At 39.1% G+C, this 21,697-nt stretch overlaps 1 protein-coding gene across 18 annotated transcripts in view; it reads left to right on the forward strand.

The window, feature by feature from the left end:
- Positions 1-21,697, forward strand: part of GRIP1 (glutamate receptor interacting protein 1) — a 307,874-nt gene that overhangs the window by 145,310 nt on the left and 140,867 nt on the right. For 2 of the 18 annotated variants that reach the window (XM_077178850.1, XM_077178856.1), the window contains exon 1: positions 11,725-12,129. The exons of the other annotated variants lie outside the window; for them this stretch is intronic. In XM_077178850.1, the coding sequence (XP_077034965.1) occupies positions 12,075-12,129 (55 nt within the window). In that variant the 5' untranslated portion in view covers positions 11,725-12,074. Of the gene's footprint in view, positions 1-11,724; positions 12,130-21,697 lie in introns of those variants that run through there. 18 annotated transcript variants of the gene reach the window in all.

The raw sequence follows: 21,697 nt of genomic DNA on the forward strand, positions 1-21,697 counted from the left end.
TGAAGGAAAGGAAACTTCTCAAGTGAAAGAGAAATAATGACAATAATGAAGAGGCAGAACATTGATTTTAATATGTAGCAGCAGTATGGAGATCTGGATCTGATGAATCAGAAGGGGGAAGCTGGCACAGGAGCAAACTGTGATTTGTTGCATACATTTGTTTCCATTTTTATCCATTAGCAGCACTGTGAGCATTCAGATGCAGACAAGAGATCTGGAATGGCAAACAGGGGGAGGGGAACTTTGGCTTTTAAAACTTGGATAGGTGTTGAATTTATATCAGCTAGCTTTCTAATTTCCTGTCCAGGCCCCTTTCTCCTTTCCTTACTTTAAAATAAATAAATAAATGGCACAGTTACCATCCTGTTTCTGCATTCCAGGCTGCAGCTTGGGAGTATTTCCATCACCTCAACAGTTTTATGGACCTTTCCAGTAAGGCAGCAGGCCTTCGAAGTTGGTGCAGTACCATTAGCATATGCCTCTGCAAAATATTTCATCGTTTTGTGACTCCCTTTTGATCAATTAAGTTTATGTAGCTCTTTCCTAGTTCATAGGGAGAATCTGTACACAGCAATCGCTTTGTGGTACCAAGTTTATTTTCATTGTTGAAGTGCAGCAGCTGGCGTGATGCAAACTAAAATGTATGTTGGGAAAAATAGTAAGTACATCAGGAGAAAATGCCTTTGTGGAAAAAAAGTGCTTTACAATTGCAGTATGAGCCAGTTTTCATAAAGCCTGTGACACATGAACAAGTACAAAGAAATTCAAGTGTACACATTGTTTGCCACTTTCTGTCTCTGGCTGTGAACACACTGATCTTTGGTATCTCTAGGTGTAACCTGTTTGTGTTCACCCAGGTAGAGTTTGACATTCTGCTTGAATGGAAAGCTAGTGACATGCCACAAAAAATACTAATATGTGCACTTAAAAAAAGGAGAGGGACAAAAGAAGACAAGTTTTGAAGAAAGAAGGAAGAAAGAAGTTTTGGCCATGATCTTCTCTTTGATTTAGTGCTGGTATCTCTAAAATTTCAGTAATGAAATAAATATTGAATAAGCATTAAAGAGGGAGAAGGATTTCAGGTCTTGAAGATAATGTGAACATAGTTAATAAGCAGTATAGATTTGTAAATAATGAGCTCTGTCATAGATTGGGATATAATACAAAATTTATGGAAGAAGTTCTATTGCTTGATGCAACTCTGCAGGATGTTTTTGCATCTTTTAAAACATTTGGTGTCTTTTAAATGCTCATGATCTAAAAAGGGAAAGTACCATAGAATGAGTTGGTTGAGAAACACCCCCAGGAGCTGATTAAAGACAGCAGTAGTGATTTAACACCCTTGTTAACTGTTGATAAAATTAGCAGTTGAAATTAGATCAGGAGACCTACATAGTAATAAGAATGGAGATGCCTTTAACTAGTCTTTAAAACAACTAGAAATGTGTAATATGCAGAAGAATATCATATGACTTGGCAAGTAAATGTGTCTATGGGGAAGTAATCCAAGATATGATGATACACTATGAATGAAATCTGGGAAAGCATCAGTGCTTAGAAGGACCAGCACATGTGGAGAAATTGCAGTTAGGTTTGCTAATAGCAGCAATACTTACAAAAGGGAGTAACTAATGCTGTACTAACAAAGGTCATGTCAGGGAGATAGGAAAATAACTGCCCTTTACTTACTCAGGTGTCTGCACCAGGGCTGTTAAATGTAATTATGGCTGCTTCTCATATTGAAACACAGGAGTGAACAGAAAGGGTTCAGGAAAAAGCAGATGGATTTAAAGCCCCTGACTTGTTGCAAAAGTTAAAAATGTGTGTGTATAGAATATTTGTATACAATGATTATTAGAAGAACCCAGATATCTATGGAAAGAGGAAAGTTCTAAGGGAAGATTTGAAAGGTCCCAATTGTTACAGAAAAGTAAGGGGAAAAATAAAGTTATTGTTAAAAATTTTTCACTGATACTTACTGAGTCATATAAAACATACTCAAAAAAAAAGATTTTTGACTGTGTGACATGAAGAAGCAAGGTAGCAGGTTTCAAAGCAGTGTGGATGGCAGGAGTGTGCTGTGTCTGGTACAGCCCCTTTAGGGTCTCAAGACCCTAATGCCAGTCCCAGACCTTTGAATGCATCAGGAATTCAAGATGGGGTTGTTTGGGCTTTTAAAGAAGATACGCAAGTTCAAAATTACTAGTTGTTTAATGGAAATGTAATACAGAACTTGAAGTTTGGTGTTTGTTGATAAGCTCTAATTTCATATCTGACAGTGCAAAAGAAATGTGTGAGAGGGTTTTGTATAAAAATATTGAAGTGTTAGAAAACTAATTAAAACACAGATTTGTTACTAGTTGGTAATTTATAAGGGATACATCCACACATCCACAATAATACAGGAAGATCAGTGCTTTTTTTATTTATTTACATTTTAAATTTTGCAGGGGTAACATTTGTTTTGCTGATTGGCATATTTTAGTTTTCTGCTGGGCTGTTCTGGAATGCACTGTTTTGCTTCTCTATCTAGTTGTCCCCAGTTTTTTATTGATCATTTTTGTACACAATACCATATTTACCTTCAGAAATTGTAGAATTTCTATTATTAAAAAAAAAAAAAAAGACAAGAGGAAACAAAACTGATAAATAATGAAGAGATAAATATTGTATACAGCCTTTCAAGTGTTGATGTTATCTGGCCAAGCTACTTTTTTGGAGAGTATTTTAAAAGGAACTATTAAAGATGTGATGAATAGCAGTGGGACACCACTAAAGCATTAATGATCCATGGAGGAATAACACTAAAACAAGCTTGAGGCTATCAACCTTTCACTTTTGAGACTTACATTACAAACATTTCAACCCTATGCATAGGAACCTTTCCTTTGTTTTGGTGACTTGGGAGGAAAGCAGGGTGATAATTTCCTATGAGTCATACATGCTATATATGTATAACATGTATGAATTTTCCTGATGTAAATAACATGCTTTCTGTTACTTTGCTCATGTGTGTTTTCTGCCTCTTGCTGTATATCCTGTCCCTTCTTTTACAGCAAAAGGGGAGAGGATGTGTGTGGCTGAGGATGGTGCACAAAAGGGTTTCCCTGCTTTTGAAATGTCAGCGTTTTGAGAATGTGGAGTTATTGTGGTGTGTAATGGGGCCCTTTTTCTAGCACATTAAGGATTCTGGTTATAAAAAGATTTTTATATTAGTGTTAATTATATATTTGATAAAACATTATGTTTATCTATGTATAGCTAGCCCTGTATTTTATTTGTACAACATTTCATGTGCAAATCTGATGAGTATTTTAAGGATGAAAATGGCCTGAAAACTCTTCCAGTCCATTTTTTATTGGTGTCCATTTCTCTTAGTCCAAGCAGTAGTTACAGACAGTAGGAGGCCATCAAAAATCTCGTATCTTGCTTCATTTGCTTTCTAAGACAAGAGGACATGTAAGATGTGTAAGGAGGTTGTGACATCCAGCCTGTTACTGTTACAGTGGGTCCAATAACTGATGTTTTGCAAAAATGCATATTCCAGAACCATTTTGGTAGTTTTATCTGTCAGTAGATCTTCCAATCAGGAAGTGATTAGTTTGAATTTTAACACTTGTCTATCATGTGGTGTAGAAGCTCTTGAACACTCAATGTGTCCATCCCATGACAGCCTTAGGCGCTCTCTAGTCAGGTCACTGTCCTAACTCTCCCAATCCAATATTGTACTTTCTGAGGCTGGCACTGCACAAGACTTTTTTACTGGTCAAATTACTCTTGGTGCTCTTCTCTGCACCCTGTCCAGTTTTTCAGCCTTTAAAAAACAAATCTAAGGTGAGCAAACCCCGTCATGTGTGGCAGAGCTGAATATTGGGTTCTAGTATAGGTCTCTGTATGCAAGGCATGTAGCGATGTTTTCTATTCTTGTTCTCAGTCTTCCCCCAATTATACAAGCAATGATTGCATTAAACCTCTTGCCACAGTTGCAAGTCATTGGCTTTTCTTGAAATTATCTGCTCGGTTGTTTTTTTAGTCATCATATTCTGGGATACACTCCCTGGTTCTCCCAGTACCGGTTCTACTTCTGGGATGGAATAGTTCATGTGGCTGGGAAAGTGCACTGGTTGGTGCCAGTTGGCTGGCAGCCAAGCACTGTGCACCAGTGTGATTTCAGTACAGAAATCCATTCTCTTCTGGTAAAGCAGCTGCTGCCATGTCTTCCTGCAGCTTGCACACAGTGGGTATCAATGAATCAGCATTTCCCTTCATCTTGCAAAGGCTTGAAACTATTGTCAATCAAAACTGCTTGTGCCATCCTTCCTTTTTGCTGCATCTCTAGAGCTATAATATTCCATTGCCATCCTTTTTGATGGCATATCTTGACTATAAAGACTTGTACATAAGAACTTGCGGAGTTAATCCCTAAAAAAATCTGTGGTAGTAGATTAAATGACTATATTCTAGACTCATACCTCCAAATACACATTTTATTTTCTAGTGTGATATTCCAATTTCACAGTTGCTTAATATGTTGATAAGTATATGGGAACAAAGCAGGATAGAGAAAGATACAGTTATTCCACTTTTGTTCAAGTGGTTTTAGTAGAATCAAAATCTTTTTTTAGTGAGAGTAGAAGCAGCTGTTTTCTACTAAGTCTCTGCTAAGAGAGAGTCTCCACTTCCAGTATGGTACTTTTGAGGGAATGCTTAGCTTTGTTTTGTTAGAGACTGATGTAGCAGTTGGAAGGTCATCATTTTAATTAATTAAAAAAAACCTCTACAAAGTACCAAGCCTTACAGAAATTGTAATTACAGGAGTCTTTAACCATGTAGTGCAGCATGTGGAAGCTACTTGTAAGACAGAGTCATCCTTTAGTTTTGAGATTACGTTAAATCCCCAAGCCTGTAATTATATGCCTGTGGCTGGCAGGAGCCCATGCTGGGCTGATTGTGTTCAATGGTTGGGATCGTTACTTGCTGTTTCTCTCCAAGGGACCTGCAACATCCTGGAAAGCAAGTACCTAGTGCTTGCACTGCTGCTTCTGCTGCTGACAGGGCAGAGAGACTACTTTGGATTTGATTTATTTCATTTTATTTTGACATATTTCAGTTTCTTTACTGTCAGTTCGGAAGGTGCAAGGACAAATTATTAGTAATGCTCCAGAAAGCGAGCGCTCTCTTCTGTCATTGTAAACCAAACCAAAGAAAGGGTACAGACACGTGTCCGTACTAGAAATGCAGTGATACCTGATTCATAAGCTCTTGATTTAGTGAAAAGACTTGGTGCAAGGTGCAGATGGGTGGAGGCAGTCCTGGGCACAAGTACACGCCAGGCAGAGAAAGGATTGCAAGCAGCCCTGCTGAGAAGGACTTGGGCTTGCTGGTGATGAGAAGCTCAACATGACCCAGCAATGTGAGCTTGCAGCGCATGAGGCCACCCACATCCTGGGCTGCATCCAGAGCTCTGGGGCCAGGGAGGGGATCTGCCCCTCTGCTCTGCTCTGCTCTGCTCTGGTGGTGAGACTCTACTGCACCCAGCTCTAGGGTACTCAATGTAAGAAGTACATGGATCTGGAGCAAGTCCAGAAGCCCAGTCCAAGGTCTGGAGCACCTCTTCTGTGAAGACAAGGCTGAGAGAGCTCAGGTTATTCAGCCTGGAAAAGAGAAGGCTTCAGGGAGACCTTAGAGCACCTTCCAGTAATTAAAGGGAGCTTAAAAAAAGAGAGATGGCATTTTTTTTGCATGGACAGATAGTGATGGGGTTAGGGGGAACCTTTTTAACCTGAAAGAGGAGGGATTTAAGTTAGATGTTAGAATTTGTTACGGTGAGCGTTGTGAGACGCTGGAACAGGATGCCCAGAGAAGTTTTGGATGCCTCATCCCTGGAAGTGTTCAAGGCCAAGCTGGATGGGGCTCTGAGCAACCTGATCTAGTGGGTGGCAGGGAGACTGAAACTAGATGATGTTTAAGGCCTCTGCCAACCCAAACCAGGCAAAGATGACAATGGTGACTTGTTTCTGAAACAAATATCAATTAGTTGTGACTATACTTGAAGTTACCTTTGAGAGACTACAACGTACTTGTGCTACTGAAGTTTCTAATTTTCATAGTGTATGTGGCATCTTCATATTTCCCAAATCTTTTAAATCTGTAATTATTTTAAAGCAAATATTTGTGGCTAAGAAAGGGTGGAAAAAGCTAGTAGTGTGTTTGCCAGTAGCTGAAATGAAGTTAAAGTTGTACTCAAAGGTTTTTTAAGCTCTTTTTCTAGTAAGAAAGATCTCTTAACCTTTGTATATCAACACAATTTCAGTGAAAAGGACAAGTTTAATTTTTGCCAGCAATTGAAACAGACTGGTAACATAAAGATTTTTTTTGTAAAGCTCTGGTGTGGGATTCTTGTAAAGGGTAATGTAGGCAATGCTGTACCTTAGGTTGTGCTAAAGGGTAATGTTCAGTGGAGAGTTATTTTCATGTAGAAAAGATGTATGTATTCTCTCTCCTTTAATACTGCATTATAAATTTTAAAAAACATATTGTTAAATCAGACTTTAAAAAAATTAAATTAAAATGTGAATCTGCTGTGCAGTAAAACACTTCAACAAAAGCCATCCCAGGATGTGGCAATATTGACTGATTTTATCACCACTTATTTAATACCTACTGATTCAAAAAGGCTAGCATTGCTTGGAGCCAATAAATGAAGATTTTTGGTGTTTTTAACTTAAAAGGCCCCTAAATTATTTTTCCTAATCTCTTCCTAGGCAATGAAGCTAAAATACATGTATGGTGCTATGCAGCAGTGTTTTGGCATCAACTTGGATCTTTGACAGATGTATTCTTGTCTTCTGTTAACCACTTCCAACACACACATGCCCTTGCTTTTCAACATGCTGTATCTCGTACCTGACATGTTCTCCAGTGAGATCTTCTGAAGCCAGAGCAGCTTTTATGGCTCTTAATGACCTGTAAAGCATTCTGCTGCAATGCCTGCGTGAAATTACCCATCAGGGTTGCAGAGGTGGTTATAAAGCTAGGAAATAGCTGCTGTAGTTGATTTAATAAAAATGTGAATTTACAAGATCCTCCAAATTATGCAAAGCTGACAAGTTGTCTTTTTTGATAATCTGAGCACTGGGGAATAACAGGCTGTCTTTATTTCACTTGCCTTTTTATTCCTTCTCCCTGTAGTGAAGGGGAATCTTCATAATAGAGCAGTATTCATTGCAAAATGCTGGACTGACTGAATCTGCAAAAATTTTGTTCAGATAGGCATTCCTCATATTGTTACAAGTTTGTATCAAATACTATAGTGGAAATGTTTCAGTTTTCAAGGTATCCATATAGCAATTTGTTATTTTCAGAGCTAAATTAGGTTTCTTTGTTCCTTAAAAATCTGACTTTCAATTTGACTAATGTGGTAGATGCCAGCAGTAACTTGTAAAATGATGAAACAAAATACTGACTCGTACAAAATCTTTATGGGTTCAGATTTCATAATATTTCATTTCAATTTTCTTATGCAGGTAGATCCAGCAGATATCACTGTGTCTTCCTGACACATGAAGCACTTAATATCTGCATTGCTTTCTCATTGCTTTTCTGTTTGACTGATACTGTTGTTTGACTACATCTCTGCCCTCACTGAACCCCATGGGTTGGCTTTCTTTAGAGGTCTGGCTCTGGTGAGCACTGCTGTAACCAAGTGAATTCTCTGTGGTGCATCTGCTGCTGTGTGGCCACACACAATCTTAGGCCATAAACAAAAACAGGAGCATGTGACATCCAAAACCAATTATAGGAGCTCATGTGGACAAATCCCCTGACAAGTGAAAGAGGGGATGGTGTGGAACTGGTTTTAAGGTGTTGTTCAGTCACTGTATGAAAGGAAATGTTTGATACAGCATGAGTGGAATTATACCTAGGGTGCCTTCCAGGTGTATATATTCCTGTGAAACAGAAGGGTGAAAAGAAGTTCATTTTTTGAAAACTCTTCTTTTCCCCCCCAAAGACAATTTCATATTTTGCAGAATTTGTACTCTTCATTGAATACTGGTTCTTTACAGAAATTTCCTCATTGTATCTAAATGCCACACTGCATAAAGATTGTAATCTTCAATTTAATTTAGAGAAATGTCATTACTTTTTTTTTATCCTACAGAAAAGTGTAATAGATAGTAAAATTTTTTGATTCATTTATTTCAGCTAATGTGATCTGATAAGATTAATCAGAAGTTTGTGTTAAATAGGATACATATATCACACTGCTTGTCTTATCATGTGAAAATATAAGCTTTCATCTAGTGACCTTCTACTGAGTACTTTTGAATAAAAATTCAGTTGATAAAGTATTTGTGTGTTATATATATTCTAGATTTATAAATAATCTTTCAGACTCCTGAAAGAAGGAGTGAGTGCAGCAATAAAAGTGATACAAATTCATGCTACTGCCTTGAAGGATCACAATGAGAAAAGATTTTTACAGATGAGTCCAGAGAAAATTGTGACTAAATATGTAGCTGAGTTAATTAATAAGGAAGAAATATAATTACTAAGAGTTTAAGCTGTGTTATATAGACTATAAATAATTTTTAGTATGTCTGAGGGTTTTTGATCTCTTGATGTATATTAGATACCTTTTTGGTTTTACCTCCTCCCCCATTTTTCCTCCTGAAACCAGCTGATTCCAGCTGCAGAGTTGAATGAATGACACTTCAGCAAATGATGGCTGTCTTTGAAATGTTGAAACATTTAAAAATCACAAAATACTTAGTGTGGTAAATATATATATATATTAACACATGAGGAATAGTTAAATTAATTTCAGGAGTTGGACTTTGGACAAGAACAGTTCTGTTAATCCTCATGATTGTTGTCCTGAAAGAAGGTGATAAAACCATGTCTGTCATGAGTGAATATTTTAGAAATTGTTCCAAAAAGTGGATGTTTTCTAGACCTAGCAAAAATGAGGAAAAATATGCAGTACATACGATAGATCATTATGTTCCATGCTGTATTTGAAGTATGGATTCTTTGTCTTCTGAAACCTTTTTGAGAAATTCAAATCTGTACACAACCTCCCTTGGCAAGGACAGAAAAATTGTCTGAAGAAACAAAAGCAAAAAATTATCCTATTGACTTGGTTGGAAGTGACTATTGCAGTGCTTCAGAGGCTGTTTAACATACACACCATAATCTAGAAGTAGTAATCAATACAATAAGCTTTTTGGATCAAGGAATGCATGTATCCTTTCACTGTTAGTAAAGCTTTGTCTGACCAGGTCTGCTGCTGATTTTGCATATATATCACAGTTTCTGTACAATTATTACAGTTTTACACGTTTCTACTTAATCCTGTTGGGACTCAGCATTTCCTTACCTAAAGGCTTGATTTTTCTCCAGTGTCTGAAGTCTGTCTTTTGCAGCCTCTTAGCTCTGTAAGTGTCCTCTGTTTTGCACCCTCTGTCAAAGGAACTGAACCAGGGTAAGTCATGAAGTCAGATCACAAAGGCAAGCAAGAAGTTCTTCCTCATGGTGTAGCTACAACCTCTTGCCATTTTTTGCCCAGCAGAAGTCTTCAATGATTGTATTGATTAAAATCGCACAAAAGTGGACTCTTGATTTGAGACCTGCTCACCAAAATCATCTTCTTTTGAAGGGCAGAAGGAACACTGCAGGCTCACCTGGCCCTGATGCTGGCAGGTGGTGTCATGGTCCATATCCAGAGAGGTGGGAGTGGAGACCTTACTGCCTGGAGCAGACAGTGCTGACCCCACAGCTGACTGGGAAGGATCAAAGAACAAATGTTAGGGCAGCCAAACTATCATCTTGGCAGTATCTTCTGGTTGCCCATGAGTTAAGGGCAAGTGTTTGGACTGGTCTGCCTGGGTCCAGCAAGGTTTATAGCATTGAGGACAGGCATCTGGCAGATGAAAAGGCTGTAAAAAAGATTCTGGATGCTAATCTGCAGAAAGAGAGCAGCAAGTTCAATCTGCTTTGGCATCTCAAACCTAAAAGAGCTGTGAACAGGGCCTGTGTGCTGAGCCATAGCCTTTGGTTTCTGGAACAGATTTTCCAAGGGAGCAGGGAGAAAAGAAAGCAGGTATGGGGTGGTATTTATCGGTATTATTGGTGTAAAGTCCTGTTACCTGAGCAGGAGGTGGCAAGAAAGGGTGGTAGCAAATTTTTCTTGTCTAAAAGCATATTGGCAGAGAGAGAAAGCCGCTTTATGGGAGAACAAGAACACACAACTCCTCTCCCCTTTCCTCTCCCTAATACTCCCAAGATTTTGTTTTCTTTCTGAACTGCTGAATTACACGGACGTAAACCTCTACCTTCATCCACTGGTTTCACCCCTCCTTGTATGCCCTGTCCATCCTTGGCCAGAGGTCTGTGGTTATAAGGATGGAGCCATCAGTTCACACCTTCAGGTGCATCTGCTGTTCCACTGGCTGGGTTTTATGGCTCTCTGGTACAGGAGCAGCTACAAGAAGCAATAACAGGGTTTGTGAACAGATGACTTGATTACCCCTATCTGGTTTTAATGACAATGAAATAAAATCAATTTTCACCAGGTCTGTCTAGGCAATTGCAATGGTGCTGATGGAGTGACCCTTGGAAATACAGCTGTTGCTCTAACCAATAAAACAAAAATAAGAAAAACAATAGTAATAGTAGTTGGAGCTGGACTGTGGGAAGCACAGAGCTGCTGATGCAGTGAAGAGCAGGCAGGGGGAGAGGAATAGCTCTGAGTGTGAGAGCTGTCCATGCTTCCTCCTGGCTTCCTGTAGCTGGTGATAGAAGATGTGCATCATGACACTGGACCATAACATTAAATACAGTGATGGATAAAAGATGGTAGAGGAGAAACTAAGCAATTTTGTAATCAAAGCACGTGAGTAAGACAGAATATATGAAGACAGTTTTAAATATATCATTCAAGTGAAGCATAAATCTTGAGAAAGAAATAATTATCTCTTGTCTTAAAGGAGAGTATCTGGTGCAGGACTTGGAGTTTATGCATAGATTTGATGTGAAAAACTCTATATGGAATACTTTGGTTTGTTTGCTTGGTTTTTAGAATAGGTATGGAGTTTTGTCCATAAAGGTGGTATGGAACTCTTGTTTAAGTGGTATGCTCTACTTCATCATTTTCTGAATGAATTGTAAAAGCAGGTTAATTTGCTGTTTGAATTGGCTTGAGAGGGCATAAAACTCCTCGTGAGCTGAAGAAATCTTACAAATGGTGCAATATTTGGCCAATTCAGCTGCTCTAAAATCTGCTCTCTTCTCCCTTTAGTGAAGGCAGAAAACTCGATTCACTGTGTGTTTTCTATTCAGCATAATTTTGTTTTGGTGTGATCAAATGCTTGGTGGTCCTGCCCACACAGAACAATCCATCAATTCCTTCCACTCTCTCCCTCCCCCTGTGGTCTGTGCTTCACCGGCTGTAATATACTTGTCTACAATTGTCAAAAAGCTTTCCTGGTTATCAAATCAGGCTTTTTCTTTTTTCTTCCTTATAGATCAGTAGGATTAAATCTTTAATGTGCTTTGATTAGAATATTTCCATTTGAAATGGGCTCCTTCTCTCCCAGAAGTAGGATTCCTGGTGTTTTTGCCCTATTTATTCTGAGGAAATGCTAAGGGAAAGAATAGATACGAGGAAGGAGGAGAAAAATCACCACGTCTTGTTGAAATGTGGGGCCTTTTGCCTGGCACAGCAACCATCACTCCCTGCAGGGTCAGGGAATGCGAGAGGCTGGGGGATGTGTCCCTCTAATATCTGCATCTGTGTGTGCAGCTAGATGCTTTCTAGCTTGTAAAGAAATATGGCTTTTCAAGCCTGCATCTCCTCATGCAGGTGGTGGTGACGGCGCTAGCAGTGAATGACACAGCTTTGCCAGATGACACGGAGCTGATCTTTGCATCAGCCAAGAGGAATTAAGCTTTGTCACTCCCCGCCGGGGCTACCTTTTGCCTGGTATGTGCGGGAGGAGGAATTCACAGGCTGCTGCTGCATTCACCCAAGGAGAGCCCCGAGCGTGCTTTGCCAGGGGAGGCAGGCAGCCAGAATGATAGCTGTCTCTTTTAAATGCCGCTGTCAGATCCTGAGGAGACTTGCTAAAGGTAACGTGCTTTCCTTCTTACTCAACCAGGGGCTCCGTTGCGTCCTTCCAGAGACACAGCCTGATTTTTTTACTTTAAAATATGACCGTCCTTCCAATCTACTGTCAGGCAACAAAGAACTCCTGATACAGGAGGGTGTAGGAGCTTTTTCAATTAACATTCCTACATGTCCCAGGCTGTGGTTCTGCTAGGAAGATATTCCCGGGGGTTTTTTTATCTTTTTCTTTTTCTTTTTTTTGCTTATTGCTAGAAGGAGGATTTTTTTTCCCAAGTGAAGTGCTAAAGTTATTGTGGGGTGTTGTCGTTTTGTATTTGTGCTAACTGCTGAGAGGCATCCCTCCTGGGTCAGTGCACGCTCTGCCTTACTGGGAACAACTGCCACTGCTGTCCTGGACCTGTATCCAGGACGAATTTCTGTTGTTTCATGTCCTTTGTGAGCTATTTTTACCTATGCTTTACATGCCAAAGGCTGTTGGATGTGATGATGTTGCGTGTGTTTTTTCGGGCTGCACTCTCATGTCACACTTTGGAAGTTAATTTGCCTGCTAGAGCAGTATGCATTTTATCTTACTGTAAATCTTTGCAGTCTCTCATTTTACCGCTTGGAACTTTAAAATACTACCCTGAGTCCTGTGTGTTTGTTAACACAGATAGAGATGTGAAAACCTGCCTAATGCACCTTCACTGTACAGAAATGAACATGCCTTATTTTCTGGATACATACCTTATTTTCTGAACATAACTTTTTTTTTTTTTAAATCTGTTATGTTTGTTAATTTTTTCCTTCTCTGTGCAAAAAGGGTTGATTTGGGATTTTAGCTCGATGTTTTGATGGAAACTTCCAACATTGTAATAGCATTAGGTGTCTGCAAATAAGAAGCCTCTATTTTTTATCTTGGGTGCTGTGAAATATTTAATGGCTGTTACTGTGCAGCTGGATATACATGCATGTGTGAATGAAACTATTTTTATCAGCTATCTTTGATTATTAGTCAGGATAGCTCAAAATCAATGAGTGTTTTATTTTGGAGAAGCATGAAAAGGTAGCATGCTAATACAATGAGATCAGTAATAGGAAAAGAGAGAAATACTGCAATCAAACTTATATAAGCATTTTCCTTTTATTTAGATTGCTTAGTGGGGTCACGTTGTTCAAAACATAGAAATTTAAATATTTATTAATCATCCTCTCAGTAGATTTGCTTCTCTTTCAAATCTGTGCCGGGTAATGCCTGTTTTTCTCATTTTGTAAAATGTTTCTATTCTGGTAGCTCTATTACATGTTTATCAGGTTGAAAGTCAGTGTATTATCTTTTTCTGGTGTGAGCAGAGCAACCTTTTTGTCTGCTGATGTCTTTATCAGGCAGATCTGGGCACTAATTTAGTTACTCACTGATGAGAGTTGTTGTTCCACTTAAATACAGTTGCCCTGTGAATAATCAACAATCTAATACATCATAGCCATCTTAATTATTTCATGCTTCCATCATTCAACAGAACTAGTGGCTAGTGTTTTTTTTCTCCTCTGAAATAATCTTAACTACCATTGAGACTCTTTGCTTCTCCCACTCCCTCCCAATAGGAACTGGCATGATACTATTGATTTTTTGCATTAGTGTGCCTTATGCTTGTCTCTGGTTGATAAAGAAAAAGACAGTCTAGAGGTATGTTCATATATCCTCCTGTAAGCCATATGCACACTGGACTGGCATTGCTGTCCTAATTGACAGGTTCCTGAATTTTCACTGTTTTGAGTGAAACCTTTGGTTTTTTATCTAATTCTCTGGGTTTTTTGGCCTTGGCATTTGCATCTCAGAAAACAGTTATGGAGTGCTCAACACAGCCTAGCTGAGGTCAGGGATGGACCTTCACATTATTACTGTGGAGAGGATTCTTGCCAACAGCTGGCAATCTCCTGCTGCTGTATCAGCTGGAATATCTCCTTTCCTTCTAACCTGCTAGTCATGGGGGTTTTGTGCATTCACTCAGTTCCTTTGCTCCAAAAGCAGTTTTCCTTGCTCTAGTACTTGCCCCCAGCCTGTCTCTGCTAGGGTCTTTTTCTTCTGAACTAATCCTGTAGCTTTGTGCAGTTCCTCAAAATAATTTCTTTACTGTCTTTCAGGCCCTACTGTGGTGCAAAGATACAAGTGTGTTGCACACTAGATTAGTGTCTTGTATTTTTAATAAAAGATGTGCAGCTAACTATGCATCAAAATGTGGAAATATCTGTTTTGTGTGTATTGTGTCATTTTTCATGCCTGTCTTGACAAAGTAAGCTTGTAGCTTCATTTCCTGTTCTTTCAGATAGGGATGTAAACAGAAATGCCTCATCTGGGCAACTGAAGACCTCTAAAAGTAATTCTTTCCAGTAGGGAGGTGTTCAGGCAATATTTTATTTTATAACAATTGTACTCCCCTCTTCTTGTACTTCACCTTAACCTTTCAAAGCAAAAAGGAGAGGTTATTTTTGTGTTTCTTTGCATTGTTGCATGTACTTACTGTGTAATTGAAAAAAACTCTGGTGGGAGCATCTACAAGTGTTGTGAGCTAATTTCAAGGCAAAAATATCATATAGTAGTGGGAATACTCTCCAAAACCCAGTCAGTGACCCACTCCTTCCCATAGCTGTGAGTCAGAGCCTTGCCTCTCTTGACCTCACCTCCATGGTCATCTTCAGATGGGAGCATTAGTCTTCTTCTTTGTCCTCTGCCTTCAAATTTACACCATTCATATGAGACAGGCACAATTATAGAATAATAGAATGGTTTGGGTTGGAAAGGATCTTCAAACATCTTCCAGTCCAGGCCCTGCCCCTCAGTCCTGCTTCACTGCTGCCCCTGCCCACGCACTCCTTTTGTGCCATATTGCCTCTGTGGGTCCGAAGGCTACTGTGGCTGCTGCAGCTGCTGTGCAGAAGCCTTCTTCTATATTTCCACTATACCAATCACCCCCTCTTAAGGCAAAAGATGTGGCAAACAAGAAGTGCACAATAATTATTCATGCAGGAAATTTAGAAGACTATGAGATTAGGTCCCATAATGCATATTACACTTCAGTTTTGTGAGTCTTTATTTTGGAAGTTAGTACATTTTCAGTAATGAAATTGTACGTTACCAAGGTCAGACGAAGCTTCATGTTTGTGTCTATTAACAAGCAACCATGAGAGAAAAGTATTATGTTATTTGATGATGCAATTTGCAAGAACGATGCTGTGTGAGACTCTTCTCATAGCTGTGGAGACATGATTTGAATTTAAATCTAGTCTATCCAGAAAAGAACAACAAAAAAAAATCTGGTTTTTACACCAATGTATTTGTTATACACAAGTCTGTTGTTTCTATGCTATTTTTCCATTACGCATTTTTTAATAGCTATTAAAATGTTTATTGTGGTTGGGAGTTTGTGCTGTAATTACCTGATTCCTTTCATTAATAAATCTTTCACACTTGTACTTTTGAGCTGAACTATTGCTGGGTCAATCTCTTTATTGTGATTATCTTTACGTATTTGAATCTCTATGTGTATGTATATACATTTTAAGCAATGTTGGAAGTAGTTAAAAGGTTCTGAAAAGATACCTTTTATCTTCTTACCATACTAGGTACTAGAATTTGCACTGAGAAGAGAATCTTGTAATTTTTATATATTATTTTAATTTTTTTATCTCCTTTCTATCCCAAAAAAGCACATTAAGCCAAAAGTTACATTAAGAATCTGAAGTAGTAGCTGTTTTTATAGTTTTCACTATGAGAAGTACTGGGCTCAGAGAGAATGGTAGCTTACATTTGGACCAAGTGAATATAAGGAAAGGCCACATTTGTAGTTGTAAGAGCAACCACAAATCTGCACTTTGTGCAGCTGCTTGTATGGTAGGATTATTTTTTTGTGCAGTGGAGAAACACTAGGGTTTCCCCCCCCCCAGTTTATTCATATAAGACCTTGGTCATTGAACAGTATGCTGTGCATACCAAAGAGCCTGTGGTAATCCCTTACATTGCATATGTATGCTAAATAAAATTTACCGTTATTATGTTAAGTAAAACAGTGAGCAATATACATATATAGCATACAATAGCGAAAAGTTGCTGAAATGTGTAGGCTGGTCAGGTTTACAGGTAAATTAACCACTTTATAGTTTAAAAATTGCCTTTCAAGTAGTGCATTACAATGCCTTGGTGGTGGTTAATTGATGTATGGACATGGACACGTTTGTTTTTTTCCCTTTATTAGCTGGAAGAACAGCACTTTTAGGAAGCTGTGTCTGTAGTATAAAGTTGCTCACAGAAATGAGTCTTTTTGTTGGAGTCAGGAATGCAGTTTTGCACATACACAGATCAGTGAAGTTATTCTGAATTTTATTATAATGGAAACAGAATAGGAGCACTCTGATAAAGATGTCAGCTGTTGTTACACAGGGCAGAGTGTGAGGAGCTGAGTGGAATGCCTCTCACCCATCAAAGCTTTATAGCCTATCTTCAGGATAATTTATCACCTACTGCGCATACAGATCCTTTCTGCAGACATATATTTTTATTCTCCCAGTATGTTTCCAATACAGCGAGATAAAGCAAGCTTTAAAGGCAAGATGCTGCACTCCATTTTACAAGATGATCAGTTATCTAAAAATTGGATTGGGGCCTAATGCATCAAAGGATGAATTCTGAATGTAGCTGGACATAGGCTGTACTCTGCCTTGCACACAAGCAACTACAACACGCACAAAGCCAGATTTTCTTTTTTAAAGAATGGAATTAAAATTGAGCGTTAGAGACTTGACATCGAGGCTATATTATATCTTATTACAAACTTGCTAGTGTTTCAGAGACTCATCCCTGGTCACCGGCCTTTGAATTATTTTAATAGTAACTCTGATTATGTGGTCTCTTTTTGCCAATAAATTGCTTATAAAAATACAAATTTAACTACTAGAACCGAGTCAACAGCTTGCTTTGAATGAAGTAAAAAATCACAAATAACAATATCTCTAGGGGCATTTAAACATCCTAGAATGTTTAAATGTTGGTTCCCTGTCTTTCTAAAATTATTTCTGAAGGTTCAGAAAACTTGTAAGTGTCTGGTAAGTTCAATAAATAGGCAGTCAGTAAGGATTTGTTGGCTTTGTGCATTTGGTTGGGGTTTCAGGAATATACTTTGAGGCTTTTCATACTTAACACCTGTTTATCCAATTTGTCCATATTTCCAAGTTTTTTGCATTTTATTTCTGAAAGTGACTTCTGTGCTTCTTCTGATTTAGTAAACAAACTACAGTGAAAGAATAAAAAGTAGTAGCAAAATCTGGAAAATTTGTTTTCCACTAGCATGTTGGAACTTCAGGGCCACCTCCAGAGTTGCAGCCCTTCCTCAGCCGTTAGTGGGGGCTTCATGAGAAGACAGGAGAGAGTCCACAGGGGAGAGCTGTGGACCTCTGTTAGCAAGGAAGATATTGCTCTTAGTGCTTGTGATGTAGCAAATACAATTTTAAAAACAACCAGAACAAAAGCATTCCTTAGTACTACTTGGAATTTTTTGTTTTGTTTTGTTTAAAAAAAATATTTTGTTGCAAGACTTGTTTGTCAGATAAGGAAACAAAGGCAAAGAGTAGCCACAACCTGTTTTGTGTCACTCAGTGGGTCCATGCTGGTCTTGGGGATAATGCTATCCTCCTACTCCCATTTGTTCATTGCTGGTTAGGAACAGTTACAGAAGTTGGCAAAGACTGTGAGATTGCAGAGAAGACCCTGCATGACTTCTTCACTTCTAGATTTTTCACCAGTTTTTGACTTTTTTATTTGCACTTAAGAATGCCTTTGGCCAGGATTGTTTTAGGATTGCTTTGAAATTGTAAGTGCCTGCATTATGATTGCTGAAGGAGAGGGAGAGAGATGAATTTTTGTTAAGATGTTCCTTCTATAATTGGTATTTAGGCTTTGCAGCACTGAGTATATGAAGAACAAAAGAGGCAGATTTATTATATTTAATGAGCATTATTAGTTCGCAATATTGTCTTTTTGTTCAAAAGAATTCTTTGAACTTACTGTTGTAAGAAGTAATGAAAGGAGAAAGGATTTTCTCTTCTAGAGCAAGCCAATCACAGTTCAGAAGTTCAAGCAATATTTCTTCACCACTAATATATTCAAGAACTGGCAAACTCTTTATTAATTATTCAGGATGATCTGAAGCACAGCAGCATACTAACCAATCTATGTGATGCTTTGACAAAAAAGAAAGACATAAAAATACTTTCCAAATCTAGCATGTACTAGTTAAAGTAGGAGCACTGCTGCAGCCCTTATGGTCTGAGGGTGTGTGTATGGCTGGAGTTCTGCAGAGAAATTTTTTAGCTTAGATAAACAGATATAATTGCATTCACAATTCACAAAGGCGCCTGTAGGGTGTGAAGAGAAAGCTGAAGTCGTATCAAGAGATGGAAGTGGCCATTAGTTATCTTTTATCTATCTGATTTACCAGCTGGTATCTGATGTGGTTGCTCTGATATCTGATATATACATATGGAAAACATGGGAAATGTTTTTTCTAGCATGTGTAGTATACCTAGCTGTCTTGGGAATATATTGCAGGCTGAGGCTCCAGGTGGAAATGGGCTCTGGTTCCTTGTGTGAAGAACAGACTCACTCTCTCATGAGCTTTATATAATCTTAGTCTGGGGGTCTGCTGAATCTGAGAAACACTGTGCAATAGGGTGAGAGCATACCTGCCTTCTGAGGCAGATTTCTGCAGCTTAATCTGTCTCCCAGTATGGCTCTGCTTAGTAGTGCCCCATCTGCATTTCATATTGTGCTGCCGCTGATGTGCCTCTGCCATGGGAAGGTCCTGCTCTGGGCATGGCCCCTAAGAAGGCGAGTCTGTCTCTGTCAGCACAGGTTACAGCACCTTTCCAAGCAGCTGTCAGTAAATCAGCAAAGGATAATCTCATTTCTTCTGCCCTATCTACATTCCCTGCAGGAGTTCTACTGGCCTGGGGAGATGGCTGCTCAGCTGGGCATGCAGGGAGGACTGCCCTGGTTGAAGAATATCACAAAGGGCCAAGTTTTAGCCAGTTGCAAGCAAAAAGAGAGTGGTTCATAACATGTTCTTTTTCTCCTCAAGGGGAAAAAAAAATCAAAATTTAAAAATTTATTTATTATCTAAATTAATGGAACCTTCTGCATCAAAACTGATTTACCTCAGTGTTACCACAACCACCATGTCATTCCCTCACTCTCACACAATCATTTAGGATCATTTAGATTGAAATGACCTCTAAGACCATTGAGTCCAACCATTGACCCAGCACTGCCAAGTCCACCATTAAAACATGTCCCTAAATTGTACACCTACACATCTTTTGAATACCATGTCCCTGGGCAGCCTGTTCCGGTGCTTGATAACCTTTTCCATGAAGGAAATTTTTGTAATATCCAATTTAAATCTCTCCCAGCACAACTTGTGGCCATTTCCTCCTATCCCATCACTTTTTCCTTGGGAGAAGAGACCAACCCTACCTGTGTACTTTCAGGTAATTGGAGAGAGCGATGAGGCCCGAGCCTCTCTTCTCCAGGCTAAACACCCGCAGCTCCCTCAGACTCTCCTCATCAGACTTGTGCTCCAGAGCCTTCACCTGCTCCACTGCCCTTCTCTGGACACACTCCAGCACCTCAGGGTCTGTGCTGCAGTGAGGGGCCCAGAACTGAGCACAGGATTCAAGGTGTGGCCTCACCAGTGCTGAGTACAGGGGACAGTCACTGCCCTCAACACACAGTTTCTGATATTTCAGAAACTGCAGGCCAAGTCCTGTTGGCATCTTGTAAATGTATGAATTTCTCAAGATACTCATCCTTTATGCCTCCATTCTTCTTTTGGGCATTTGCTTTAAAGCAGCACTCCTGTAATATTTCAGAACCTTTTAAGACTTTGGGCAAAAGTTAAAAGAAAGCTTTGGCCCAGAATGTTATTATTACAGAAAAATGAAAAGTATTATGTAAGTCTCCACTGCAACTTCAATCTTTTCCCTTGAAGTTTTTATTAATGCTGTTGGGAATTATGTTGTTATTAGAAAAGGAGACTTCCCTGAAAGTGTATTGGGGCAGAAAAATTGCTCCAGATTGGACTGATTATAAAAACACAAACACTAGACATAGTTTTGTGGGGGAAAATGTGTTACTGGAAATAGTGTCACATCTAACAGGTTTATTCTGCCTTAGCTTCTCAGCAGAGAATAGAGGAAGATGTTAAGCAAGGAAATACCAGCTATTCCAATGACTGCATTACCATAGTACTCTGGTAAATGTCACCGATAAAGCACAGTTTAAATCCATACTGCTCTTAAGGAAACATTTATACTTTCAGTGAACTAGAATTTGACAGCTCTGTCTGGCAGAAGAAATTGTTTCTGGCATTTAGTTCTGGTTGGCCAATAGTTTAACCGTTTTTAGTTTGGTTATTTGTTTAGTTTTGTTTTTCTGGGCATCCAATATGTGTTGTGACCTCTTAGAGACCAGTGCAGATTTGCAAATAGACTGTGGGCATTTGTTCTCTGCCGTATCACAGGACAGTGATGATTGACAAAGATGGAATTTCCTACCCTGACAAGAGGCTTAAGTTTTGATGTATCACTTCTCCCCAGAAGTCCAAAAGGAGGGCACCTTTAAGTATTTTAAGCTTTCCAGTGACAGGGTTTATATGGTTTTTTCCCTTTACTGACATGCTTATACACATAAATTTCTGTAGACCCTAAGATAATGTGATATTGTTATATCACCTCTGGGTCAGGAATTCATTTTGCTGAACCTGAGCATAAACTTACTGCAGATTTTGTTTCATTGAGCTGAAAGGAGTTAGGAATTGAGATAAAACCTGACAGCGTGAGCTAATGTGTAATATGAACAGTTCTTTTTTACTGGACAAAAAAAAAAAAAAAAAAAAAACAAACCAAAACCTACACAAGGCTTGGAAGCAAAAAGGAATTGCATTCTTCAAAAATAACCAGACATAAAAACTTTTTATTTAATAGCTGTTTCCTCAAAGAATGAGAAGGAACAGAGAAAATGGGGATTCTAGTTTAGGGTTTGTTTTACTATTAAAAAAAAAAAAATAGCAGGAAAGTGCAGGGTTGGTGGGGAAGTTCCTTGGGAAGTTCAGCAGTCCAGAAGATTGTCTAGTTACATTTTGTCTCTGTTTTCACCCTGGAGCTGTGTAATGCAGTGATAAATGTGCCCAAAGGCCACTTTTACGCAGTGTTCCAGAGCTTCCAAGGCAGCAGGAGCCTGTCCTGATGCACACGTGGAAGGTAGGTCGTGCCTTAGGAAGCACTTGAGTTCCTTTGTAGAAGAATACAGTTTCCTCTTCAGTTGTCCTGAGGTCCTCTGCTGTTGTGGACCTTGTCAGGATGGTTCAGGTGAGGCCACCAAACAGCAGCAGCAGCAGTAGTTCCTGCAGATGCCCTGTGAGGCCACTTCCCATGCACATATGCTATGTAATATTGAAGAGCAGCTGCTCGGTGTTGGCTGACAGCTGCACTGAGGTAGGAGCTGTAGCCCCAGGGAGTAAGGCTGACTTCTTTTTTGCTGCA

The sequence above is a fragment of the Agelaius phoeniceus genome, chromosome 5, assembly GCF_051311805.1.
Source record: "Agelaius phoeniceus isolate bAgePho1 chromosome 5, bAgePho1.hap1, whole genome shotgun sequence".
Classification (NCBI taxonomy): Eukaryota; Metazoa; Chordata; class Aves; order Passeriformes; family Icteridae; genus Agelaius; species Agelaius phoeniceus.